The sequence below is a fragment of the Coturnix japonica genome, unplaced genomic scaffold, assembly GCF_054131305.1.
Source record: "Coturnix japonica strain WE unplaced genomic scaffold, WE-NBRP24 Scf045, whole genome shotgun sequence".
Classification (NCBI taxonomy): Eukaryota; Metazoa; Chordata; class Aves; order Galliformes; family Phasianidae; genus Coturnix; species Coturnix japonica.
Window position 1 is genome coordinate 2,637,267 of NW_028188948.1, and position 27,875 is coordinate 2,665,141.

The 27,875-nt window shown below is 40.0% G+C and overlaps 3 protein-coding genes across 5 annotated transcripts; all 3 read right to left on the reverse strand.

Annotated features, from left to right (window-relative positions):
- Positions 1-485: 485 nt before the first annotated feature.
- Positions 486-6,421, reverse strand: LOC146752475 (kinesin-like protein KIF20B). Its single transcript, XM_085531833.1, has 7 exons — positions 6,303-6,421; positions 5,745-5,906; positions 4,344-4,463; positions 2,635-2,835; positions 2,341-2,467; positions 1,661-1,803; positions 486-646 (listed from the first exon to the last, which is right to left on the reverse strand). The coding sequence occupies exons 1-7, from the start codon at positions 6,414-6,416 to the stop codon at positions 566-568; spliced, it is 948 nt and encodes a 315-aa protein (XP_085387959.1). The 5' UTR covers positions 6,417-6,421; the 3' UTR covers positions 486-565.
- Positions 6,422-7,120: 699 nt separating this feature from the next.
- Positions 7,121-16,050, reverse strand: LOC146752476 (kinesin-like protein KIF20B). The gene is made up of 7 exons (XM_085531882.1): positions 15,788-16,050; positions 13,767-14,034; positions 13,210-13,271; positions 12,888-13,007; positions 11,473-11,668; positions 7,733-9,029; positions 7,121-7,292 (listed from the first exon to the last, which is right to left on the reverse strand). Exons 1-7 carry the CDS (start codon positions 15,818-15,820, stop codon positions 7,121-7,123), a joined length of 2,148 nt encoding a protein of 715 aa, XP_085388008.1. The 5' UTR covers positions 15,821-16,050.
- Positions 16,051-16,683: 633 nt separating this feature from the next.
- On the reverse strand, positions 16,684-27,097 carry LOC146752477 (obscurin-like). 3 transcript variants are annotated; one of them, XM_085531836.1, is made up of 10 exons: positions 26,754-27,097; positions 25,384-25,474; positions 23,090-23,258; positions 22,372-22,466; positions 21,205-21,474; positions 20,221-20,487; positions 19,744-20,010; positions 18,492-18,758; positions 17,696-17,856; positions 16,684-16,949 (listed from the first exon to the last, which is right to left on the reverse strand). In XM_085531836.1, the coding sequence occupies exons 5-10, from the start codon at positions 21,320-21,322 to the stop codon at positions 16,881-16,883; spliced, it is 1,149 nt and encodes a 382-aa protein (XP_085387962.1). In that variant the 5' UTR covers positions 21,323-21,474; positions 22,372-22,466; positions 23,090-23,258; positions 25,384-25,474; positions 26,754-27,097; the 3' UTR covers positions 16,684-16,880. The 3 variants fall into 3 exon arrangements, with proteins under 3 accessions (XP_085387962.1, XP_085387960.1, XP_085387961.1); XM_085531834.1 differs by having other exon boundaries at positions 17,587-17,856; positions 26,754-27,091; XM_085531835.1 differs by lacking the exons at positions 25,384-25,474; positions 26,754-27,097 and having other exon boundaries at positions 17,587-17,856; positions 23,090-24,281.
- Between the last annotated feature and the right edge of the window lie 778 nt (positions 27,098-27,875).

A 27,875-nucleotide genomic window follows, 5' to 3' on the forward strand; every position in this document is an offset into this window, starting at 1 on the left:
CCGCTTTTCCCTTTCACTGCTGCTTTTCCCTTTTAGTCTTGCTTTTCCCTTTCACTGCTGCTTTTCTCTTTTAGTGTTGCTTTATCCTTTCTCCTGAGAGTGTTTTTTACAGCTAGTTAGCTGAGAAGGGTCGTAAACACGGTGCAGCTAAGCAAGCAGCCATAACACCTGCAAGGAGAGCAAGAACAACAGGATGCCCTGGGATGGTGAGAAACTAGCCATGGTTCTGGGAACTCAGCAAGGGAGTAGCTTTCAGTTGATAACAACAAGCTGTTAAGATACTCGGGGATAGTATGTTATTGGGAACCAATGATGAGCTCCACTTTTGCAATATGTATGAGCTAATTATCCGTATTATAAAGGTACATGCAGGCAAGGAATAAATGAGATTCGCTGATCATATGTCAATGACAGGTGTGGTCGTCTGCTTTTCTCCCGCCGTTCTGCAACAAACACCTATATACAAATTTAAGAACACAACGGAGTAACTGTTACTGTTTATTAACAACCAGTTTTAATAATATGATAAAAGTATGTCCTGAGAAAGGGGAACAAACACGCTTCTTCAAGGTTTTTTAGCTGTTCTGGATCTCAGCCGTCGCTTGATGATCAGATGATCACTTTCCTTCTTTTGTTCCTCAGATTCCTGAAGAAAACATTTCAAAAGTTACTCATGTTTTCACACAAGACTGACAAGCTCTTCTTGACACACGCAAACATATTTCTTCCCCTAAATGGATTTCAGAATGGCATTTGCTTATTATATTTTATTCAGAAAACTATGGGATACCGAGATCATTTTAATGCAGCTTAATCACAAGGAACAAATATGGAGAATGTACAAAATCCTGTTTATCTTAAAAAAGCACACACGTCTGAGGAAAGCCTGAAGGCAGCTTTCATTTTGAAATACTTGTTTTCAAAAGAGTATTATAATACTTGTTTTGTGAAACATGAAGCGTTCAGAAAACATTTTTAGCCTCAATCCCTGTAGCTATGACTTGCCCAGAATTTCAGTTCTCTGTTCAGTTCCATGTTCTCAGAACTACAGTGAGAGAAGAAATTGTCTCATCTTCTTCATCCTCTAACAAAAAAAATATAACATTTTGGTTTCTGCCCCTATCATTCGTCAAATCATCAAAAAATTCAGAGGGATATTACAGTATGGGCAAATGATCACTTTGCGGAAAAGAAAAAGGACTCTAATATAATTAAAAGATGCAGTTCCAACAGAGCAAGAATGTTCTTAGCACAATAGCTGCCGACAGAGTCATGAAACTGGCACATCAGATCCTTTGCAAGTTGGCTTAGACAGGAGATCATAGTTTAAGCATACCTAAAAAGCTGTCTAAGTTGTGCTCTAGAAAAGCGTGTAATAGAATAATCCCACACCGACACACTGAAATTATCTATGATTCCAAATTAGAAGACATCTCCGTGATTGCTACATCACCTACTTAGTAAACTGTAAGCCAGCCAAACACAGAGATCTTTGAGGACAAAATAAAACAGAACAGCGGGAAGACCAACAAGAATGACTTGGTAGAATAAAGAAATACCTCAGTACTTTCAACGTCCCCCTGCAAATAGATGAAACCTCCAGTCTGTTTGGACTCCTTAGTAGTTTATTTTAAGCCAAGACTACAGTATAATCGCTTACCGAAGAAGCAGGTATATCTAGAGGGCCAGAAACGACAGTGGAATACAGCTTCCTTTTGGATCGTTTTGGCTTGGTCTCTCCTTCTTCGAGACTTTCAGGTTCGTTTGATTTAGGAGAACTTACTGCTGACATCAGCTTCTTGGCTAGAAGAAATTTGTTTTGATACATAAACCAATCAACTTACTGGTTTTGTGAGTCTTTAAATCACTGAATGCAAAAAAAGCTTCGTAACAAACTTGGTTTATAAATGACACGTAAAATTTAAGTGAAAATACTCAGAAATTGTATTTGTTCATCAAGGTTCTTTATTGCTTCTATAGCTGAAACTGTTTATAGGTTCAGGTACGGCAGCTTAAAGCACGCATTAAAATGGAGTATGAAAGACAATCATGGCTCAGAAGTCGCTGGAAGTCAGAAACTTCAGCAGGAGTTAAACAACAGGCCTAACTTTCGTGCTGACAGAAGCACAAGACAGAACCAACTTTCTCTGTATACTTGTAGGTTTTCACAAATGTAATAATGAATCTCTGAAGAGACGAATAAATGCATTTACTTCATAAATCAAAGGACAACTTAACATGGCAGACAAGTCTAAGAACACATACATTAATAGCCTACAGCAGAAACAAGCCATTCTACAATGTCTAGAAAACATGGAATAAAACTTATTCTACACCAACCTTTAGAGTGTATAATAGAAGGAGAGCTTTGAATAAAATCTCCAACTTTTTGCAGTGTTTCATCCTTCTTTTTAGTCAGTCTTGAAGCATGTACTCGCTTTCTCAGGAAGTAGTCTTTTCCGGATTTCTGTTCAACAGAGATGTGAACATGTGAAACAACAGATGGGAAAAATCTACTACTCATACTCTGACCATGCCAAGGATACTGCTATCACATGTGAACATCTGTTTTTAATAACTGCCATGCATATTTTTTTTTTTATTATTTTGTTTTCTGTTGGGTCTAGGTCATACCTCATCCATGTCATCACTTCTTTTCTTTTTTGCCTTAGGCATTTTCACTCCTAAAGGTATCATGCTGCCGTGCTGCTTTATCTCCGTCTTATCAGGTTGCAGAATTGTCAGTGGGATTTCCAGCTCCGGTTTTGGGAACCGACTAGTTTTGCCATTTTCTGCGGACACTCCAGAAGAGTCGAGGACAGTTTCCAAATGCTCCTGATAGCACAGAAGAATTTTAAGTGCAAGTGTTAAGGTAGCCATGAGATTAAAAAGCTATAAAGCATCTGGAAAAGGATATGTAAGCATTCGATTTTCCTGCTGTAAGAACACTTGTAACAGAAGGAGTCTATTTCAGTTTCAGCAGAGTTTTACCCCTCTTTCCTAGAACTTGTTACATTTAAAATTATTTCCAATCTATGATCACAAAAAAAGTTCTCCATGTTAAACTGAGCCTGATACTTTACAAGTCATTTTTTCTCAAGGGCACAGACAACTACACTTTTTTTTAATAGAGAATGGTGGTAGAACTGACACGATTTTCTTCATCTCAACTCTGCTGCGTCAGAACTGGGCAGGAACAGGAGCATTTGATTCAAGTGTTCGATTAACTTCCAGCTTAATCTTAGGGAATTTGCCATTCCTCTTCTACACTAGAGATGTTATTTACATAAGTAAGGTCCAGCTGGCAAGGTGCAAGCCCAGTACAAGTCATTAAAGAACTCCATTGCTATCTTTTCCCTGGAGAGAATACAGACATTCAAGCAATGACACCGTACTTAAGCTGAAGGCTATCATGTACCTGCTCATGGTCAAATGGCAGCAAATGCACAGCTAAGTGACAGAGAAATGTCAGTATGCATTTCCCCAGCAGCACTTACTGTCCACAATCCACCCAATCCTGTTTTTCTCAACAGGAACAACAAAGTCAGAACTGAGATCACCTGGACTCCTCCTTCTCTATGGCAGGAATTCAGCTAGCATATCAAAAATGAGTTCAGATGCTGGTTGAACACATGGAAGACAGGCTGCTGGGGACATCAGAAAATGGTAGATGGCTGCTTCTACTGCTGCTAGTAACTAGCAAACTCCAGTGTCCCAAACACAGACTAGCAGCTTTTACTACTTACACTGTTCCGACCCCCTGAGGGGAGTCTTCTTCCTCTCAAAAAGTTACCAAAGATTGTAGAAAGACAAAAAGTAGTCAGAGCCACTTTATCAGGCTCTGCTAAGAATCTGAATGGAGTATCACCACCCACTGTATTTCCAAGAATTAAGTTGGTTAATAAATACTTTGTTTTTAAAATATATGTAACTGCTATTTTATGAAAGTTAGCAATTAAAAACTTATATAGGAATGATTAACATCATCTGCTAACAAAACAATATCCAGAAATCCTGCAGAGGAAGAAAATAAGTTCAATTTGCTGTGCCCGTTTCAGTGGCTCCATGAATTTTTTCCAAGTAACTTATCTAATCATGAGCCACTTCATAAGCATTAACATGAGGAGAGTTTTCAACAGCACCTGAAAAAAATTCATCACACAATTGTTTCAACAGCTTTTATTCCTATCAAAGGCTATAAAAACAGGTGATCTGATCACCTTGAAAGGGATAAATAAATTAAAACTTGGGAATTGTTTAGAGAACATGAGATCTTTTCCTACTCATTCCTTATCAAAAGCAATACAATCACAACATTTTCAGATCTGAAGTTTCATACTAACCTCAGATTCATTTAATGAAGTGAGGCTCCTAGTACATCGACGTGACAAATAATTGTCTTCAGCTTTGCATCTTAATGGAATACTTTCTCCAGTTTTAGTTTTGCTTTGTTGTTTCCTAGGCTGTAAATATTTAAAAGGAGTAAAGATTAGGCTATGCATTAGACCTCCAAAATATCTCGAGGTTTCTAAAGTTACAGTGTAAAACCTCAAGCTCAGACGCCACATGAACACGTAAGCTGAAACACAGCACAAGTGTGGGAAGGTAGTAACATCTATTCATTGTGTGATCTTCAGATACACCCTACTGGGTCTCACTAACAGTCTCAGGCAGTATTCTGCCTCCAAAAGAGAGAAAGCGAGACATTATTTAGGGACAAAATCTGTAACACTGGTCATTTTGTCATCCATTCCCCCCATACTCTGCGCACTCACAGCTGCTATGTTAGAACACCAAAGGCTAAACCTCTGCCTAATCTTCAGCATCCACATACGAATACATGGAAAACTGCATGGAAAAGTTCCATAATGTACACAGAGAGATGGTGTTCTAGTAAATAAAATATTTTTGAGAAGATGAGAGCTCATGTTTGAGTGGAAGACAAAAAGAACCAACAAGTACTCATCACTGAATATGTAGTTAAAGGACTATATGCTAAGAAAAATGATTCCAGCTCCAGTATCTCCTAGGAAAACAGAAGAACAAAAAGGGGTTAACAAGATGTTAAGTACTTACTTTCTATAAATATAATCATACCTCATATAATCATACTTCATAGGGGAAGTTTTGCTATGAGAACATCTTTCTTCTCAGAGAAAGTGAATCCAAACATTCTCAAAACAGCACAACTCATTTAGCCTTCTGTTTAGCTTCTGAAATTCTATGCTACGGCTTAGATTGGCTATCCTGATTAAAAGCTGGATGTTGAAATAAGAAATGCAACTTCCAGAGATCATCCCCCCTCTGCTTTCTGATGCTTCCCTTAATCTCTCTCCACGTCCCCTTCTGTCTTTTCATGCCATTGTAGATACTACCTCAGAGAAAGCAAAGAAAGTAAGAAACCTGAGACAGAACTACTGTCTGAGTATTGAGCCTAGCTTGGGATCCGGAAATGCTGGGAATTATCAGAAAAAGCTACAGATGTCCAGTATGATTGTAGGATCATAAGCATCAAACTGACATCTGCTTATCTGAACTACTGAAAAAATTGAAATTTTAGTAATTAACAGAAATTCTGTTTCTGAAGAACAAAAATAAAAGCTGGTGCTTTTTTTGGTTAGTTGCACATGATGTCAATACGACAGTGTTCAAGAACAGAAGCACACCCAGAATACAAAGAGCAGGTACAGGAGTTTTACAGAATTTATGGGTAGCTAATCAGGTAGGAGGAAAGGAGAGCTGACCTTGCTTGAATCCTTTAAGGCAGATTGTCTCAGTTCTGCTATTTCTGTCTCTTTTTGTATGACATTAGAAGCCAAAGTTTTGAGCTGTTCTTCCAAAGCTTCTACTAACTGATCTCTCTCCTCACGCCACTTTTGAATATTATGGTCCTTTTCCTCCAGCTCCTATATTTCATGTTGAAAGAAAAGCATACACAGTAGAAACAAGCAGAATCTTTAAGACAGCCTAGAATTAATAAGGTTTTCATATAGCATAAATAAGGACTCAAGCTGATAAAAAGAGTTTATGGTAAGACATTTCAATTAACATATCGTGATGTCACTCAACAAGATCAGGTTACATGCATGTATTACATATGTATTTACTATGCAGATTATTGTATTTAAAGCAATCTGCCAGTGCTCTGTAGTGACTAATTATTTGAATATCTTTCATGGTCTACCGCTAATTTCAGTTGGCCACTTTCATTTTGCTCCAATTTTTTTTTTTTTTGACCTTTTTCCTGTTGCTTGGAAAACCTGCATCATTCATGTAATAAAAATTAAGAGCAAGAAAAATACCTGTTTAAGTTGTTGGATAGTATAGTCTTTATAATCCAGCTCATCCTTAAACTGGTTATTAATCCTTTCAAGTTCATCCATCCTGTTCCTGAGGGATTCCTCCACAGAACGCATCGTGGACACCTGTAATGTAAGCACAGCTCACGGTTCATTAAAAGACTTCTGTAATCCAACCTGGCCAAATACTTCTTTGTTAAATAAAGAGGAATTCACAAACAAGTGCTGAGTAGGAAAACGACAGCAAGTGCAAGGTTACCAAGGAAGACATGAATTCATTTTTAAGCTTCAATTTTCCACCCCAAGCACACCCAATAAACTTGCAGACTAAGATCCTGCAAAATGGGTTTTAAAATATCTACTTGTTTAATAATTAAATTTTAACTATTAACATCACTGAAGCTGAAATTGAAGAAAAAAATATACATGCTTATATTAAAGAGCCTCTGGAAATTAGTCTATTTCTTTTCAAGTAAATAGCATTCTTCTTCCCAGTTATCAGCGTTTTTTCACAAGACTTAGGTTTTAGGCTTTGGAGTTACCACGGATACCAATGGCAAGTCACCAGTAACGTAGAGATAATAACAAGTCCCCTCCAGAGGCAGATTAGCTATTCTCTTCACAAACCTTATTCCAGACTACCAACCAACTTTACTTTCCTCTGTTCATTATCTATGCGAAACCATGTTTTAACTTCTGGTCCCCTCTAGAGCTTCAATGGCAACTTTACCTAAGATTTGCTGCTAGCCACACTAGTGTGAAATTTCCAGCTTCATAGTTAAAGTTTGAGAAGTTTTAACAGCAGAAAGCCAAGCATAATCTTACAGAAAAAAATATCTCAGTTGACTACAAACCTCGCTTTGTACTTGCTGAATTTGTTTCTCGGCATCAGAATGTTTGTCTTTTAGATCTGCATACTCTTCTTCTTTCCTCTGCAAATCTTTTTTCAAATTCAGTACAAGGGCAGAACTCTCAGAAAGAATATTTTCTAGCCTTATGTTAAAAATAAAGAGACAAAGAACATTACTGTTACACATCTCATGGAAACAGCAATTACAGCTTAATCCATGCCCTGCCTGTTGGTTTCTATTTGTAAATAGACTCTTAAATCTATCTAGACCAGTGACAAGATTTAAACAATTACTTTTGAATTTCAGCTTGCTTCTCATAATCAGATGCTGAAGCAATAAATTATTCAGATGCTATTCTGAGGGATGTACAACAAAACCACCAGCAATCCCCATATTATTCTTTATTTCCTTGCACACTCCTGTTTTCCCTTGGAACTCAAGTAGCATACCAAAGCATCCTAAAGTAGTAGTTTGGCCATTGATAAGCATGCAGATGCATTAAGTCGAAGGGATGTTCCCATTAACTATTTTTAACTCTATTTCCTTCTCAAAGGGCTCTAACTTAACTCAGTGGTTACTTACGATTCTATACGTTGCACTTTCTCCATTTCACTCTTTTCCTTTTCCCAAAGAGAGTGTTTCATCTGCTCCAAGCTGTTTTTAAGCTGCATAACTTCTTGAATCAGATTTGCTTCTTTGCTACTTAACTCTTCAACCTTTTTGTCTGCATTAGCAGACTTCTCCTGCAGAGTTGCTGTAACTGCTGTGGCCCTGCTAGGCAGGGGGGTTGGAACTACATGATCCTTGAGGTCCCTTCCAACCCGGGTAATTCTGTGATTCTGTGATTCTGTAACTGTCTCCAGATTAACAATAATAGATTCTTTTTCTTTAAGTAATTCATTGAGTTTTGACACATTGTCTTCCATTATCTTGGAAGCCTCCAGGCGATATTCAAGCTCTCTTATTTTTACCTCACAGTTGGCAACTTCCTCCTGAAGTTTTGCAATCATTCTCTGATCTTCTGCAGTCTTTTCTTCAAACTCCTGAGTTTTCTTCTCTATTTGCTCATGTAACTGATTCACAAGATCATCTTCCTGACTAGTGTGAGTTGTAATCTCACATAGCTTCATTACAAGTTGACGATTATGATTTTCAGCATTATTCAGTCCCGCCTTTAGGTTTTCATTGTCTTGAAGCAGTGCTTTGATGTGCTGACTTTTTTGTGAGGAAACATCAACAATACTTCTGCATACTTCCCAAATCCTTTCAAGACTATAGTTAAAGGAGAGGTCCTGCACAAGATCTGAGATGGAAGAAGTCTGTGACTGAATGCATGCAGAACTAATTTGAGATGTCCCTGGCTCATCTTTTTCAGAGTCTGAGGAATCCTTTACACTGACAAAGTCAGTACCGATGGCGTGAAACTCTAAGTGACATTTGTATAATTCATCTAATTTGGTCCGCATTTCTTTTACTTGTGACACTTTATCAATTATATATTCTTTGGCAACTTCTATGTTGTTAGTTAGTTGGGCATTTTTGTTTTCAAGTGTCATATTTATAGATTTCTGTTCATCCAGTTCAGAAGCAATTTCCCGATAGTCAGCTTGACCCTGCAGAATTTGTTCACGGAGGACATCAGCTGTTTCTTCAGAAAAAGAAAGCTCAATACGCAGGCTTGTTACCTGCTTACTGAAATCTTCTTTTTTATTTTTTTCTCTTCTGCATTGTTCTTCAAGCACAGTTAAATGATGTTCCAAGATTTCAGTTCTTTCCCTCAGTGCTAGTACTTCCTTTCGGTACGCGGAGCACTTTTGTTTCATGTGTTCAATTGTCCTTTGCTCTACAGTGTTCTTTTTCTTTCTCTCATTTACAACTACTGTAAAACAAACAAACAAACAAACAAAGAAAAAAGGGAAAAGGAATGTAGCTCAGATTGATTAAAATCATTATTACATAGCAGTTCACAACACCAAGTAGCAACTTCTAAGTGAAAAACTGTCACAAATATGCAAGCCATGCCCTCACATCACATAGTATTTGATACTAGTGAAGGAATTCAAGTCCTCTGAACACGTATTCAGGTGCCTCAGATTTCTATACAGAATTAACAGCAAAAGGTTTTCAGTCTGTAAGATCACTTTTACCATGGCACTACTCAAACCTTCCACTCCACACCAGTAGAAAATCTTATTAGATTTAAGAAACATGGGAACGAGATAGATAATTCACAGCTATATTCTTTCTATCTTCCGTGCTTCAGCAATCCCTATAAGGCAGCCAGGAATCACTCCATCTACATCTAAATGGTAGATAAACAGTTCTCTAAGAAATTTCATTCCAACTCACAGTCCTCTTACTTTCAAAAGAAAGATAAAATCCTGGACAAGTTGATCACTTAACTGTTGATATCTGTCTCTCTTATTCAGTTGATCTCTAAACAAAATATGAGGATTCCTACTTCTGTTCACACTTACTCTTTTGCATATAAAGTTCACTCATAAAGTTGTACAAATTTGCAGATTCAAGTTTCCATAAATATTCCATTAGCTTGGGGCTGTTTTTTTCTTTAACTGGTGAGCAATTAGCTAAAATCACATGCATTTTCTTTCTATCAAAAGCGACTTCTGCTGTATTTCATCATTGCTTTAGAATCCAGTTATGTCCATTCCATAATATGCATACTTTAAGTATTAAAAAAAATAAATATAAGTCAAGACTTACTAGGGATTGGGTCACCACAACAATATATTCCATGGTGATTCTTGTACAGTCCTTTTATTACTACAACTACAGAAATGCAGAATTTTATAGCACCCACGTGCAGCCTGCATTACATACAGATTCACATGTACTGCATGGGAACAGCCTCTTAACTCATCTAAGCAGTTTTATATACAGCCCTCAACTGATTTAAAAGTCATACTGAAGAAACAGCAGTGGCATATTCCACCCCAAACCAGGTTTTGGGTTTGATTGCTGCTCCCAGCAACACTAGTGAGGGGAATATGATTTATAAGTAATCTAAACACTTTATGCTGAAAACAACAAGCAAGCACTAAAGCAAGATAAATAAGACTAGGGAGAAGATGTGTAATGTTCAGTCTAGAAGCTCCTTACACAGGAAGTAGGGAAAAAGCATTATTACAGAGCATAGGGAACAAGACCTAAAAGCTCAGAGAATGGTGTAAATACCCTGAACTTGAAGCTGAGATAACCTAGCATCTCCTAAAACACTTTTGCTTGTGCTACTTATATAACTAATTCTACAAAAGAACCAGCACAACATACCTGTGCTCATTGTTCTACTGTGTATATTTAACATAGCTAAAGAATATATATTAAGCGGTTTTTTAAATTGGATACTATTAATACTCACAAATAGAAGAAAATTTTAACATGATTGAATACTCAGTACTTCTTAACAGAAAACTTCATGCTGACATTGTGACTATCAGCTACCCATTTTAATTCCCATGTGGAGCATTGCTGTCATTAATTTTTAAATGAGAGCTTTGGTCATATGATTAGAACAAACCCACTACTATTTGGAGTATGGAGGAGTCCACATCCCTCAGTCTCTGGTAAGATGCTTATATGTGATGCCATTCAGTGGTCACATTAGGATTCAATATTTATGCCAAATAAAGGCAGCAGGGACAAATCATCCAAGAACAGCATCTCATCCAAAGAAGGCCTTGACTTTCTCCCTTGCACATATTTTGCAAGAGGAATACAAGAAAGGAAGGGAATACAGCTAAGTTTTAGATTTTCCCTTCTACATTGTATATGCCTTCCGTAATTCTAGGAACACTGATGCTCAGCTGTGCCCAGAAGTGAAGTTAAATGCATCAGAGCTTATCCAAACCATTCTGCTCAAATATTACCCATGAGCGAGCAATTAGCAGGTCGTCAACAATTTTGATAGTTGCTTCAGGAAAAACAAAACAAACAAACAAAAAAAAACACTTGAGCAGCTGATGCTACTCAGAAAATCAGCAACAGCAGTTGAAACAATCCTACAGAAACTGCTTTAAAACTATTACCAAATCTGCAAGTGCATCAACAGATGAGGAAAAAGCAGCAAAAAGGAAAAAAATAGTGCAAAAAACTTTTATTCTTAAGCATTCAAAAATGAACAGCATAGGACCTTCTGAAAAAGGGATATTTACATAACAGTTACTTCTATTTACAGTTTAACACAGTGGCTTTTCTCCTTATACCATAAGGTACGCGCTTCACAGCCTTTTGCTTCCGATTCGGAATAGGAAGCAATTTATTGTTTTGGAAGACACCCTGTTCAACGATGGAAGAAACTGTACCTTTCTTTGGAGGTGGCTCTTCCACAGTAGGCTTATCTTCATCAGTACTGCGCTTTCTTCCCACTTCCAACTCAGTTTTCTCTTGTTTCAGTGCTTCAACTGAAAGCACTGAAAATTGGCTGCTTTCAGTTCCTTTATTAGTGTTCTCTTCTGCCGGTTCTGCTTTAATGGTAGTTAAATGGTAGGTAGTCTTTTCCTGTATTGATATAAGATCAGTTACATTGAAGCTTAACAAAAGGAGCACTTAAGTCTCAGTAATCTTCTGTAGGCAAATATTTACACAAAACCATACAGCTAAAATATTTACCCGGTGACTCTATAGACATCAGTTACAAATCTCAATAGCAGACAGAACAAGTACACCTTCAGATAATGACAAGTGCAATACTCGGTAGAGTATACAAGGGAAAGCAAGAGCCTAGCAGGTTACAAAGTAAAAGACTTGCACACAATCAAGAGTTTACCAGTTTATCAAAGAATTTCCTGTTTCCAAGAAGTCAACAAAATTACAAACATGGTCAAAGAGCAAATGGTCAGCTCTCATACAAGTTCATCACATCACACTTCTGCTAAGCTGCTAAAATCACTTTCATCGTGACAGATATAATCCAACCTTAAAGCTTAGTCAGCTCTGTCACGCATATTTTAGATTGTGTCCTTGACCACAAGTGAAGCTTCCTTACTTACAAGATGACGATTGTTAAGCCATGCTGGCACTGCCAAGGACTGATTATTCATCTTTAGTAACTTATGAAAAGAAAAGCCTCAGAAGTGTTCAGGCCACACAATCTCACAGATAGAGTTGGAGCCTTGTTCTTGGAAGAAGTAATAGGTGAGGGCATGACTATTCATCACAGTCAGCTTTAATACCATGGAAATACTAAGTTGCAGTGATGCAGACAGTCAAAGACTAAGGAGGGTCAAGTTGCTAAGCTTACAAGGTTAGAGATCTGAGTGACAGAATTAACTATAAATGTTTTCAGAGCTACTTCAGGCTACCAAACATCAAAAAATGCACAAAAACCACCAGAAGTTGTATGCACACATACTTAATCAAGCTAGTCTTCACATATTCAGTAGCTCGCAGTACATTAGTCAGGATAAAGTTTTATGGACTGCATAGAACGTGGAGATATCCTGACCATTCATACTCGTACTTCCAACTCTACTCAGCATACTTTTACTGTTCCTCTTCCTCTGATGTAGGAGTGTGAGGCAGGAGTTAGTGGAACACACTGATATTTTTGTTGTTTGTGTTAACAACAACTACCTTCAGATAAATTTGAATTGTTTACAATTTCAAGCGAGTACCAGCTACATACAGAAAATCAGTTTTCCAAAAATGTGTTGATTACAAGCATAGAATTAGTGTTTTCCTTTTTTTGTATAAGGATACGGAGATGTGTAAAACTCACATAATCTTTTATTTTTTCTTCTGAATGAGATTTTAAGTCTTGTAGCTCTGTAATAATGTCATCTTTCTGCACCACGATGTCCATTAGCTCTCGAATCCTTTCATTTTGTGCATTCATTTTCTTAGAAAAAAAAATAAAAAAAATTCAGTCATCAGTTTCTAATGTAGTGTTAAGTAGCTGAATTACACAATGCATTAAAGGCAAATTCAGTTAAGCTAAGCTCGGTAAGAAATCTATTAATGGAGCCTACTGGAATAGCATTTTAAGCTACCACAAGTTGGTATTAAAACAATTTTACACAACATCTTCTTGATAAAGTTACCTCAGTTGCTTCTTTAAGTTGCTCAACAGACTCATCCAATTTAATCACCTGCATTTCAAAGTCTGTAACACACAGAAAAGGTTGTATTACATAAGTAGCCAATAGATAGTTTATTAAGTAATCAATTTTTCCAGATATTCTAACGTTTAGGTAGCTTTTGAACAGATTAATTAATTTGCATGTGGTCTTCACTTATTGGGAGTGATTCAAAAGTTTTCTATATTTCTTGGAACGAAAACATTGCATCAACAAGACATAAAGAAGAGTAGAGATTACAATATAAAAGTAAAAATCAAGATATAGACATTTAACCCCATACTTACAAAAGCGTAAAGCTGCTAGTTGCAGTTTAAAGGAGAGGGGGGAAAAAAGAAAAGAAATAACCAAAAACCGTGGAATTGCTGAACCTGAATATACACAAGGAACAAACTATCACTTATCTACAGGCTATGGTTCCAAAGGTAGAACATCTCCTCTAATTCCTACTCAAACTGGTTATTTCTCTTTTAGATTAATGAACTATTTCTGTCTTCTACCTTTCACATCGCATAACTCACCTCTGTTCTTCTGCATCAGCTCTTCTTCAGTTTTAAGTAGTTTGGTGTTTTTCTCTGTTAGCTCTTCTTTGGTCTCCATCAGTTCAAAGTTAGTTTTCTCCAGCTGCTTTTCAAACCAGCCAGTATCTTCCTTTGGGTCCTCCAGGGATACAATGGAACTATGTGCTGCCTCAGCTTGCTCTTTAATATCCATGACATCATAATGCACAGAATCAAGAATGCCCTCAGGATCAACACAGGTGTCAGGCACTATGCTATGTTCTCCACCCTGAAACGTAATTTATAACCAGTTAAAACTGGTGAATAGCTGACTACATAATAGCTGTTATTTCTACAGATAGTCTGGATAGCCACTATGAAGACAGCCATACAAGAAGTTTTTAATTTCAGCTTCAAAACCCACCTCACAAATTCACATACAACACGACAGTGATTCGTATGGGGGGAAGATAAGTGGCATTCTAGTAACAGCTAATATATTTTATAGTATTTGATGACCACACTCCCTTTTTTTTTTTTTTTTTTTTTTTAAATATTACCCCAGATTGATCTCCTTCAAATTTAACGTACAAGTTCGGACTCCCCTTTTCTTTGTATACAGCGTAAATTTTCATTTTGTGTTGCAGAAACAAGGAAAACGCCCAAATTCCCAAAGCTTTCTGAAACTGTTCTTAAGGCTCAGCAACTATTCCTGCTAGATGAAGAATAGATGTATCTTGCTCATCATACAGCAACACAGCATGCACTTCTTTGTAAACAGCCTTGTGTTTCTATAAGATGTGCCCATAACATTTAAATAGTAAAAAGGAAAATATTTAAGAAAAAAAAAAGGAAAATATTTAAGAAAAAAAAAAAGAAAAATACCAGGGTGTCATGGTTTAATAATTTTGTAATTTTGCTATCAGTATTCCACATCATATCATCATATAAAGCATGAATAATTTTACTGCTCCCGAACACTTGCAGTATATCGATGATATTGTCGTGTGGGGCCATACAGCAGCAGAGATTTTCAAGAAAAGAAAACAGATAATCCTAATTCTTTTGCAAGCTGGTTTTGCCATTAAGCGCAGCAAGGTGAAGGGGTCTGCCCAGGAAATCCAGTTCTTAAGTGTAAAATGGCAAGATGGGCATCGACACATCCCAGCAGATGTGATTGAAAAAATCACTGCTATGTCTCCTCCCACCAACAAGACAGAGACCCAATCTTTTCTGGGAGTAGTGGGCTTTTGGAGAATGCATGTCCCAAACTACAGCCACATAGTGAGCCCCCTCTATCAGGTAACACAGAAGAAGAATAATTTCTCATGGGGTCCTGAGCAGCAGCAGGCTTTTGAGCAGAGAAAACAAGAGATAGCCCGTGCCGTGGCCTTGGGGTCAGTACGGACGGGACAGGATGTAAAGAACATCCTCTACACTGCTGCTGGAGAGAAAGGTCCCACTTGGAGTTTGTGGCAAAGAGCTTTAGGAGAAACCCAAGGCCAACCCCTGGGACTTTGGAGTCGAGCATATAAAGGGTTTGAGGAGCGCTACACTCCAACTGAGAAGGTGATCTTAGCCATGTACGAGGGGGTTTGGGCTGCTTCTGAAGTAGTTGGGACAGAGGTTCAGCTCCTTCTAGCACCTCGCTTGCCTGTGGCCCCCCTGTCACGGACACAGGTAGATTTTTGTTTAAACCATGACAACTACCCAGAATGCAGCATAAGGGAATTTTTGCCTAGAACTCCGGAGGACTATTTGTAACTCAGAAAGGTCAGAGATAGAAAGTTCACACTGATTTCTGGGTCACCAGCCTCACAGCATTTTTGGTTTTTAAATGATACATAAAGTTCTCAATAGCACTGCTCTAGTCGGTAGTTCTTTCCCTTTCCGTGCAGCTTGCTCTGTGCATGGCTTGTGAACCGCTATTCAGGTCAGACAGCTGCAGCCCCAAAGACCTGCCATAAATGTACAAATTCTACCAGGATAATGGCTTGGTAGTGGAGAAACAGGATGCGCAGTCATATGGCTCTCACACATACCTTGTACAACCAGCTTGGCTCTGGACTGGGCATCACCAATGTCACAGGTGTACACGTCACTGTCACTTTTCTCCAGATTTTTTATGCACAGCTGCAGGTCTTGTCCTTTCTGTGCCCTCTTGTATTTCCTGCCAGGCCTGAGCTCAGCAATGCCTTTCCTCCATATGACGAAGGATGCGGCTTTCTCGCTCTGACATGTAAAAAGTGCACTTCCACTTTCTTCAATTTTCACATCTGAAAGTTCCTTGATAAAGTAATTAGGTTTTTCTGGAAGGAAAAAAAAAAGGATGTGGGTGTAGGACAAAGGGATTTGTTACCCCAACAAGTCCCAAGCATACAGAGGTGTCCTGAATCTCCTTTGCCCTCATTTCAGAATATCACATAGAGATGCAAAGAGTCTAAGAAGACCACAGAGTCCACCCATTTACATAGGTTTGATAATTCCAGTAGATATCTGGAAAGTTCAATACCATTATACATGCGCTGGTAGGATCTCATCTGATCAACTGCATATAGTTTTGATTACACATATTCAATATAGACTAATTCAGATTGCCATCTTTTCTTGGCTCACTAACAACCAAGATCATAGAACCATAGAATGATCACAGAATCATATAGTGGCCTGAGAAGAAAAGGACCTCAAAGAGCATCTAGTTTTAAACCCCCTGTCAAGGGGCCACCAACCACTAGACCAGGCTGCCCAGATCCACATCACACTGGAGAATCATTCGGTTTCCAGATTATTTTAAGGAAAAGATTTTAATCCATCATATTTTCTGAAAACTAAGAATTGATCCTGCTCAAGGAAACAGAAGAGAAAAACATCACCCACAGGCTGCAGATATTTACCTCGACTTCTCTACATGCCATCCCCAGTGTGCTTTTCAACTCACCTTGCACAGTGACCCTGGCTTTTGTTATGGAGTCCTCTGTCTCACAGGGGTACTCCCCACTGTCCTTGGCAGTAGAGTCATGGATGATCAGAATGGCCCACTTCCCTCCTGCTGCAAGTCGTACTTCTGGCTTTTTCTGATTGCTTTGCCATCCTTGTACCACCTGATGTTCAAATCCGGTTTTGACAGCTCACAGCTCAGGCTGATGTCCTGTCCTGCTGCTGCTGTCTTATCCTCCAGCTGTTTTGAAACCTCAGTAGGTTTTCCTGGAAGAAAACATTGCTTTTTGAGTAACATACAGTTAGGGTAGGATGCCTCTCTCAAAATACATGCATCTACATGCTGGAGATAAGTTAGAGAGGCACTTGCAACAGACGCCATCCTACAGCCAGCAGTAATCTGCAAAGTACAGACAATAGAATTCCAGGCAGCATTTATTCTCTCTTAAATCTACCCAATTGAGGATGCTGAACCATGTCTGAAAACTGCCTCTTTCTTCTCTCCACTCATCACACTGGGAGCCTCGGATGATGCTCTCAGATGCACATGTTCTAGATAGGAATTTGTTGTACAGCTAGATGATGTGAAGGCCATCCCTTCAGCTTATACTTAGAGGATATTTGCTCCCACAGTTCCCTCAACAGAGCATTCCTGATTTACTGTTAATGGAACAAGCTGTAGTGAGATGCCCATTTCCAACACTACCCCAGTGCTTTGGGTAGTTCTCACATTTGTGTAAAATGTTTCCTCCTTTTACTTATTTTTAAGAGAAATTCTCAGTGCTTCGAGGTTCAAGTAGAAGGTTGCTATTCACTTTAACCATATTATGAGTTAGCTCTCATGACAATCTTATCAGAAGACAGTTGAAGGAATCAGACCCCAGAATCTCTCCCATCTCATTACCTTTCACAGACAGAGAGGCTTTGGAGGTTAGACCACGGGCAGTAAAAACGACTTCCCCAGCGTCAGTAGGAGTCACACTTTTGATAAGGAGAGTATATTTCCGACTCACGTTAGAAGCTTTAAATTGCCCACCACTTTCCACTCTGCTTCCATTCAGTGTCCACTTGAACTCATCAATGCTTTCATGGGACGGAATGCATTCAAAAGTACAATCTTCTCCCTCCTGGATTTCAGTGTTTTTCAGCCGTTTGGTAATGCCACTATTCAGCTCTGGAAGGTAAGAGATAGGTTAGTATGAGGTTTATATGGAGAAAAGGCATTTGTGACTGACATGAGTAGCAGTACTGGTGTTTTAACTCAGGATTTGCAGAACATGGCTGCATTCCTTACTGATGTATTCTCTAAGACATTCTCCACTCAGAATTACCAGAAAGCTATAAAAAAAAAAAGAGACGTGAATCTCTTGTCTTTGCTCTGGAAGAACTACAATTAGAGCAGCTCAGTCCATGGAGCAGAATGAAGATTCAATGAGCTACAGAGGGAACAACCTAACAGAGAGGACAACTCTAGGATGCTGCGTGAGAAAAAGGGTTTTGCCTATGACAAGAAATTAAATGTTTCTATTAGCTAATTTGTTACCATCCTACCCCTACTGGTGTTCAAACCATTTCTCCATTTTAGGGATGTTTAGAAAGGAAATATTTCCAGGACATTCTTGATGTGTTTGGTGATTTTCATGGTAAAATGAGATACATTTACATCAAAAGCAATGGGAATTTTCCAGACATCACTGTGCTAAATTGCAGTAATACACTTCTATTGTAGAAACTATTAAGGCTCGTGGGGGAATAGGTGTAAGACACTGAATGTGCTTTCAGCACTCCTTTACTTTCCACAGTACTTACCCTGAATGCCGACCTTTGATTTGGCAACATCACGGACAATATCACAGGTATAGAAACCTGCATCTGACTTCTCGAAGTCATGGATAAGGGGACATAGGGTCTTCCCAGACTGTACCAGCTCATACTTGTTGCCAGAAGTGAGCACAACACCGTCCTTCTTCCACACTGGTTTGACCTTCTCTTTAGAGACTTCGCATTCCAATTTAATCACACCCCGCTCCTCACCAAAAACATCATCCAAGGACTTCATGAAGACAGCAGGCTTCTCTGCAATTAAAAGGGCAAAACAGAACAATGTGATACAGAAGTTGAGACATTTCCAGTTGCTTTCAGATTTTTAAAGAGGGATAAATAAATCTTTACCAGCACTGACGACACCAATATAGAACCTAAAGCGGTTTCATGTCTGTTGACTGAATGCACTTTATGTAATTCTGAACTAATCAGTAGGAGAATACAGGGAACAGGAGGGACAGCCTGCATTGCCTTGGGTGGGACTGATATCATATGAAGTAATTGGGATGCAGCTCTTCTAAAGCTGGAGAGCCGGCATTGCCCTCACGTACAGCAGAGCTCATACAGCAGGCCTCAGGATTAAGAGGATGAGCTGCTGAACAATTTTGATTTTCCTGTTTTATTGACTCCTTTTATCTATCTTCTATTTCACACATCAGATGTTTATAATGGGGAAAAAACACCCACCAAATGCAAAAGAAAGGAGAAAAATGAAATCCTTCAAACTCTGGAGTGCATAGAGTAAAAGAGCTTAATTGCTGGGGAGATCAGATTAGAATCATAGTATCCTTAGAATTGGAAGAGACCCTTAAAGGCCATCTAGCCCAGCTCCCCTGCAATAAACAGGGACATTCACAGCTAGATCAGGTTACTCACAGCCTGGTCATTAGTCATCCCAGAGGCAAAACACACACTGAATGAGCTCTCCCTGCAGTCATAAATCCTTGGAGACAACAGCATTGACACTGCATGGAACTGAAGCAGTAAAAGAAATTGCTCTTGTAACTCTTCTTGTGTTAAGGAAAATGATGATAAAAAGCAATGGAATGCTATGGCAGGACACCAAAACCATCCTCCTTCGTTGATATCTGCTGCAATGGAACCTTCCACTGGAAGAAAGCCCCTGATGTCTTGTCACCCCAGAGAGGTGAGCTTTAGAAGCAGGACTGCTGCACAATAGAATGAACTGGGGCTCCTTAGCATCTCTTATATCCAGGAGGGGTGTGATCAGACCCACCTATCACCTTCAGGCACGTGCTTTCTGACACCTTGTCTGACTTCACTGTCACTGTGCCAGCATCCTCAGGCTTAACCTGCTTCATTGTCAGTTTGCAGCAATTGCCAACGTTCTTGATGTCCTTGTAATTGTTGGTGTAAATGAGGTTGCCATTCAGGAACCATTCCATGTCCTCGTCATCATGGGACAGCTCGCAGGAGAAGACAGCAGAGCTCTCTTCTTCAATTTCTACATCCTGCAAGTGCTTCGTTACTTCTACATTGCGGGCTGTGGGGAAACAAGGTGAACTGTTACCACTGTTACTATAAATCATACTGGGATGTGGTAGAATGGTTGGACTAGACGATCTTTGTGTAGTATTCTCAGTGAAGATTATACATTTATAAAGTTAGCAGGAGAGAACGGCAGAAATCAACCTCAAGAAAAGAAATCTGAGGTGAAATAGGACATGTAAGAGACCACCCCCCCTGCTCTTACCTTCAGCTGTCAGCGTGATTTCAGTCTCTGCAATTCCTGCCTTGCACTTGTACACACCAGCATCATCGGGCTTCAGCTTCAGGATCTTGAGCTCTGCTGAATGCTTATCCCTCTTGATCTTGTACTTCTCAGAGGGCACGATGGGTGTGTGGCCCTTGAACCATTTCACAACCTTTGGAGAAGGCCTGAAGTCACAGGACAGGATGACAGAATGACGTTCCAAAGCTGTCTTGTCCTCCAGCTTCCTGGTGATTTGTATATGGTAATCTGCAAAGCAGGGATGGAAGAGAAGAAAGGATGAGGACAATTGGAAGAAGAGGAAAGTCTCTTGCGTCTGCTCCATTTCAATTAATCTCATGTTCACAATGGTTTTTTGAACTATTATTGAATATTGAACTATTTGAACTAAAGATAAAAAAAACGATTGTCTATAGGGAATGCCATTGACTACATTTCTATAAAGTAATACTGTATATTATCTACCAAATGCAAGGTCCAGCTCTTGTTCTGTGCTTATTAAATTGCTCCAAATTGTTGAGGCTTTTATTCAAATAAGAGAGAGTTAAAAATATAACAAGTACTTTAGGATGTGAATGGATAATCTTACGCTGGGGACAACAGCGGACAAAAAGCCTGGAAGTTTCTTTCAGATGAAATCAATGAGAAATGGCATCAAACTTATGTCCTACCAAACTTCAACTTGTCTATTTCTGAAATACAATTAATTTCACCTGATTTGACCTCTTTGGTATAGCCAAGGACAAAACCTCAGCTCTGTAGATCTGAATAGTAAGCACATCACAGCTATTCAAACAGATCTTTTACTGAGATGCAGCTGTCTCATTTAGTGTCCAACGACTTTGAACTGGAAATGGAGCAGACCCTCCAGACACACACACAATATTTCAAAGACCCCAGTGAAGGAAGGCTGTACGTTAATTAATTCTTCATCTTCATGATGTAAACCAAGCCAGGATATGTTACCTCTGACGAGCAGAGTTGCTGTGGATTTTGATTTGCCAATTGAGAACTGAATGGTGCCTGTCATATCAGTGGTGGTTTTCAGTATGGTCAGCTGGAGGATGGTGCCTTCTTGCTGCATAATCAAGTTTCTGCCAGCCTGTAAGACTTCCCCACGTAGATACCACTTGGGAGGTTTCACAGAAGGAATGGATATCTCGCATTCAAATTTGGCTTCTTCAGGCTCAGTCACATCCTCATCACACAGCTCCTTTACTAGATTAATGGATTGCTCTTTAAGAAGGATGGAACAAGAGAAAGCAGAGATTTAGAAGGAATGTAAAATACCCTTACATTATCACCCTACTTACTCACGTCAGCATTACTGCAAAAGAACACTACACCTATCAGCACAAAATGCCTTAAAACGTCATTAAAAATAATAGAAAGAAAGGAATGTTGTTAAGAAGTCAGACAATAAGACTGACAACCTGAAGAGAGCCCAGATCTTCTGATTCCCAGTCCAACATCCAAATCAAACCATGACCTTCCCATACCGCTATCAAAATCCTCGCATTACGAAATGGAATACAGGTTCAATGAAACACGGACGTTGATAATTATTTTGGATAAATACAGCAACTTAGCTCTGAACAACAAGTTTTCTCCTAGTAAAGGTCTCTGTAGGTCCAATGTAATAACTCTACTTAGGAGAAATTCATTTTCCAGGATTTTCTTGCCCTTATAATTGTAACAGTGGCAAAGGTGGGGACTGAACTCTTGAGTAGTGTGCTAACTCAAATGTCTCCCTTTTCTTTATCACACTTAACATCATATATATACCTAGCATTGTATATATTAAAAAAAAAACAAACCCTGTGCTCTTTTCAAACATACAGAGAAAATGAAGAAAAAGTCAAGCTATGTTTTTATCCCTCAACGTTCAAACACAAATCTGAAGTCTAGAGGTAGAAAATCCACCACCTAAGAAAATAATCTGTTTTACTTAGCAAAAGTAAATTCCAAAAGAGAAGCTGCATATTTTGTGGGCAGAAAGGTAGGTAGGTAGGAGTTTTAATTTCTGTGAAAGGTTCTGGTGGTGTTTAACCTCCTTGACATTCAAGCAAAGGATGTTAGCTGGTTTATAACATAAGATAATTTAAGCAAAATCGTCATCAGAAGCATAAGTACCTTTCACTGTAAGATGGGCACTTTTTCTGCTACAGATTTCATTTCTGCTGCATCCTTGACTTGGACACGTGTATAAGTCAGCGAGTAGGTCTTTCCTGAAGCAGAGAACCACAGAGTCACTAAGGCTGGAAAAGACCACTAAGGTCATCTAGTCCAACCTCCAACTCATCCCTACCAAACTGTGCTCTTGAGAGCAAACCCACAACTACACTTGGCTTCCTTGAGCAAAGAGCTCTGAGGCACATGGCCAGGCTGAGCATCATCCATCTGGTTTCACAGCATCACTGCCTGTTCTCTCATGTCAATGAAACCACCCATTCCCCCACATCCACATCCCCACCAAAGCGGAATCTAAACATGGCTTCTACAAGGACTGACCGAATGCGGCCACCGTCACCATTAAAGTACCTGATACAGAAGGATCACACTCACTGTCAGACAAAACCTCTTTGGAGAGGTGAACTGACTGCCCTGTTCACCCCCACTTTGGAAAGAACTGCACTCATTTCCTACCTGCTCCTGGCAGTGTGGGATGGTGGGATAGCATCACACTTCCCACACTAAGCTTCCCACCTGTCACTTGTTCCACCCTAACCTCAGTCCCAAAACAAAAGGGGAACTCCCTTCTGAACAATCTTCACTTCATTTCAGATGTCTTATATGCTTGATCTCCAACCCACCCCCCACTCAGGAGAAAAATCCCCCTCTTACACCCTACCATCTTGCCGCATTCTGATGTTGTCATCAGCCTTCAGCTTGTCCTCTTTGTACCACTGGCTCTGAACCTCATCGAGTGAAATCTCACAGACAAAAGATGCACTCCCATATTCATTCACTTCCACATCTTCCAGTGCTTTAACAATCTTGATATCTCCAGCTGTGAAGCACTAGAGATATATTTGTCAGGGTATTTCCAGAACTGAGTGCAGCATCTTTTCCTTACACATATTTGCATAGAAAATAAGTAGGATTTTGTTTTATTCTAAACCATCATCCATTCCTGAGTCTTTTCTGTCTTCAACACAGTCAATGCATTATTGCCCTTGAACTTAAAGACAGACTTACTAGCTACAACGGAGCTCCCTGCAAACAGTCTTCATGGAAACCAGAATCTAATTTATTCTAAAACCTTCCAAGCAAAATTAAGGGTAGAAAAACAATAGAACTGACTGAATCTTTAAGGTCATTTAGTTCCAATCCCCCTGCTATAGGCAGGGACACCTCCCTCCAGACCAACTCTTCTCTTCAGGGTCAAGGCTTCTCTCAAATCATTCTCCTCTAAGCCTGTGCCTGTGCTTGGGATTGCCCTGACCCAGGTGCAGGGCCTTGTACTTGGCCACACTCAAGTTCATGAGGCTGCCAAGGGCCCACCTCTCCAGCCTGTCCAGGTCCCTCTGGGTAGCATCCCTTCCCTCTAGCACATCAACAGCACCGCTCAGCTTGGTGTCATCTGCAAACTTGCTGAGGCTGCATTTGATTCCACTGGCCATGTTGCCTACAAAAATGTTAAAGAACACTGGTCCCAACACCACCCTCCACCTGGACACTCAGCTACTCACTGCAACTCTCTGAGTGTGACCATCCAGACAGTTCCCTATCCTGCAACTGGTCCATCCATCAAAACCATTGTTCTCCAGTTTGGTGATCAGGATGTCATGCAGGACGGGATCAAATGCTCTGCACAAGTCCAAGTAGATGATGTCAGTTGCTCTCCCATTATCCACTGATGCTGTTACTCCATCATGAAAGGCCACCAAGTTTGTCAGGCATGGCTTGAATTTGAGGAAGCCATATTGGTTACCACCAATCACCTCATCTTTATTTTCCAAACTATGCCAAGGAGAACTAGACAGAACTCTACAATGTCGTGTCACTACAAACCTGTCTGAACCATTGGCTTCTCTGCATGCTCATCACTAGTCTCTCCTTAGCTTGTGTGCCCACAATGTATGGGGAATGTCAGCCACAAATCTTACCTAGGGGACATCTTTGCTTCAAAATCCCTTGAACATCACACAATCCCTTTTAACTCTCCAGGTCTGCACTTATTTATGTCAGAATCAGAACTTATTTCTGTTCTACTATTTCCCTTTCCTTCTGAAGGGCCTGGATACAACTTGGATTAACCTCAGGAGCAGAGTTCCTGCATAAAACAGCCAGTACTGAAACAGCAACCCAGCCTGGTTGCAGACTGAGAGAGAAAATGAGAGTTCACCACTTGTGAATAATGAGACTTCTCTTATTTCCCTGGGAAGTAATGCTCACTTTTTTACTTTGACGGAGCTCCTTCCCATCCTAGAAGGGAAAATATCAAAGTCAGATCTCCATTAGTCCTTCCATCTCTGCACTGAGCAAATGCAGCCTTCAGATCAATGCTTAATTCACCCACTCCCCTAGAATTAATGGAACTGTGCTTACTGGAACATATGCTGAAGCTTAAGCACAGTGCAGTGTTTTCAACATGTAGGAATGGCTATAGAACATGCAGAAATTCTGGCTGACCTATGACAGCTTAAAGCACTGCGGAGGACTGTTAACAAGCCCGTTTGGACATCACCTTGAATAAATGACGTTATCCTCAAGTAAGGGAAGGAACAGCTGAGCACTGGGGAGGTACACAAAGTGCCAGAGCAAATTCTCACACTGTCAGGTGCAAAGAAAACTGAGATTTCACCCAAAAACCCAGTTCACAACAAGGCTACAAAATCCTTGCTGAGAATTTCTGTGTTAGAGTTGAAGCTCAAGACTGTACTCCAACCAACAATATTTTGTGCAGCAAGACCTCAGGAGTTCACAAGAAACCCAAAACAAACTTCCATTTCAACTTGATAAATGAACTCAGGACATAATAACAAAGAGTGCTGATCTGGGCAAGTAAAAGAGCATAAAGAGAAGAGGGCAGTGCAAAAGCTATCAAGCAAAAGCTCAGACTCGCATCCCTTGGAAGTGAAATTAAAGCCTCTCATTCATTTCCAGAGAAGTCAAAAAGGAAAATACCATTACATGCCATACCTTGAACCACTTGACGTCCACGTTGAGCCTGGACAGCTGACACTCACCTCTTTCAGCACCTGCTACTGGTTTATAAACACAGGTTTTGGCTCTGAGGGAAAAAAAGAAAAAGTATTGACTGAGGGACTGAAATGAGACCATCTTGCAGCTTTGTATGCACAGGTTGGAACAGGTTTAGGTTACCACTTGTGCCCAAACTAATAGCCTTCACTAGAGAATATCAGCTATTCTGTTGAAACAAAGTGTCAAATCTAGGCAAGAAAGAACCTAGGAACTGAAGGAACCAAGAGGGTCCTTGAACACCAGTCCCATGGTTGCAAGTCACTATGCAAACATATTGAACCCAAAAGAACATCTGACCTGCAGGCAACCAAAACCTGAGTTCCTTTTACTTAAGACCCACTGTGAAACATCAAAACACATAAACATGTGATAGTTACCCCTGGGCAGCCTGTGCCAGTTAATTCTGGGGGCAGACCTGCCATTATGAAATATTATGCTAACATGACAAAGAGAGAGAAGAAAAGCAAAATTAAGACTAGCTGACAAGCCTTGGCAGGAAGTTCTTTTCTCCATAAATTTAGTCCCATTATTCAATTCTGTTTGGAGCTGTCTCCATGCCTCTCTGGAGTTTGGTCTTTGAGAAGAAGCAATTAAGTAAGCTCTCCAGTGTCAAAGTGCATACACTACTCTAGGGATTTGTTTTTTCTCCATGGATCAACAAGTGTGACAAGCAAGGAGAATATGATGAAGAGCCTCATGCATACTCAGTGTAAAAAAGAAAAAGGCAATTGTTGCTGGGAAGAAGGTTCATTTGCATTTGTGTCATCTGCAGAGGGTACTGCAGAAATGGAAAGTCTTCCACTGGAGCAAACAAAGGGCTCTCATTTATTGCAATCAAGGCCAAGCGTGTGGATCTCAGAGATCAGACCTACACCCTGAAGCAAAACAGACTTTCCCTGCGTGGGAAAGTTCAGTTTCTCTCTACATCTGTGTAAGAAAAAGCCCACCATGGAATGACAGCTAAGTAAACATCCCTGTGACTCTTCACAGGTCTCTTCTACGTTTGGGATCACTGCTACAAAAAGAGCTGTTGACATCATCTCTCATGGCCACCCTGACAGAAGAGCAGGAAGGCTGGGATGTTCTTTTTCCTATCTTTCCCTTGACTTCCTCTATATCTTAGGGACGAATCACAGGACAGAACACAGAAATCAAATGGCTCTACAAAGCAGATTGGCCAGTTCAAGTCAAAACAGCCACTGAAAACACCCCAGATGCTGTCTGACAACAGCTGGACTGTCGGGGAGTCAGGTGAATGCAGTCTGCTGGCCCTGGGCTGGAAGAGGACAGCCCAGACTGTCACATACCTTTCACTGAAAGCTGATAGAGCATTTTATCCCCCTCACAGATGCACTGATAACTTGCAGCATCATCCATTGAGTCATTGTGAATTTTCAGGGTGTGTCTCTTCCCCACAATGTGCAGTTCATATTTTTCACTGGCCTTGAGCTCCTTCCCATCCTTCATCCACTCCACAGTAGCGCCTGTGTCTGAAAGCTCAGCCTGCAGTTTGGCTTCCTCACGCAGCCGAGCGCAGATCTTTTCTACATCTTTGCCCTTATTGGTAAATCTCACTGCAGCACCTGTCAGGAGCAAAGGCCTCGTTATTTCAATTGATATCAGGCTAACGTGGTCAATGTTTGCTGCAACATCTCTGAAAAAGTATCACCTTTTGTTCCTGCACTCATCATTGTGTCAGTGCTGAGCAATTCAAGATATTTCATTTGGTCTTCTTGCAGGATTTAGTAAGTAAAAATCAACCAAACATCTCCTTCTACTGATTAAGAATGCTCTAAACATGCTTCTGCAGAGGTTTCCACCCAATGGCAAACAGCTCCTCCCATCATGAATGTTTATTTGTTCTATTTGGTCACGCAAATCTGATTGAAAGAGTTATTATTGGAATGATTGCTCCCCTACTTCTAAACTATTCCAGTGCAATCAGAAAGGCTGTCTGAACCTGGAGCTGAAAGTACTGCTCCATGGTGATGCAGTGGTAAACCTGCTGACTGAATGCACTGGCCAAGAGCTGTGAACTGCAGACATTCATCAGCTGGCATGAAGCAATCTGGTTCAGATACCAAGCAGCTGGGTAGACTGGCTTACCCTACACTCAGTGCTATCATGTTTAGGTCATTACCAGGACTCACGTCAGTCCATGGGATGCAATTTCAGGTATTTGGTACAGTCAGTGAATGCCTGCAGCCCCAGTTCTAATCATCAGATCACAGCAACTCTGCCTTGACTGTAAGAGGAAAGGAGAAGGATCAAAGCAAATACCTCTCACTCTCATCTTGGTGCTGACATCAACATTTTTGGCAACAAATTTCACTTCTGCTCCATCATCGTTCTTGGTGACGTTCTTTATGATTAGGCTGTGAGTAGTTTGGGTTCTCTTGATGATGCAGGTCTCACTTTCCTGTAAGACT

Coding starts and splice junctions, on each gene's coding strand:
- LOC146752476 (XM_085531882.1), bottom strand. CDS start 15,820: ATGCCCAGTCCAGAGCCAAGCTGGTTGTACAAG. Junction 14,035..15,787: donor AGCCAAGCTGGTTGTACAAG/GTATGTGTGAGA, acceptor ATTACGTTTCAG/GGTGGAGAACATAGCATAGT. Junction 13,008..13,209: donor AACTTAAAGAAGCAACTGAG/GTAACTTTATCA, acceptor TTTTTTTCTAAG/AAAATGAATGCACAAAATGA.
- LOC146752477 (XM_085531834.1), bottom strand. CDS start 21,322: ATGCAGCAAGAAGGCACCATCCTCCAGCTGACCATACTGAAAACCACC. Junction 20,011..20,220: donor AATCACGCTGACAGCTGAAG/GTAAGAGCAGGG, acceptor GTTTCCCCACAG/CCCGCAATGTAGAAGTAACG. Junction 18,759..19,743: donor CACGTGCCTGAAGGTGATAG/GTGGGTCTGATC, acceptor TTTTAATTGCAG/AGAAGCCTGCTGTCTTCATG.
- LOC146752475 (XM_085531833.1), bottom strand. CDS start 6,416: ATGCGTTCTGTGGAGGAATCCCTCAGGAACAGGATGGATGAACTTGAA. Junction 1,804..2,340: donor TTCTATTATACACTCTAAAG/GTTGGTGTAGAA, acceptor AATTTCTTCTAG/CCAAGAAGCTGATGTCAGCA. Junction 647..1,660: donor TAGATATACCTGCTTCTTCG/GTAAGCGATTAT, acceptor TGTTTTCTTCAG/GAATCTGAGGAACAAAAGAA.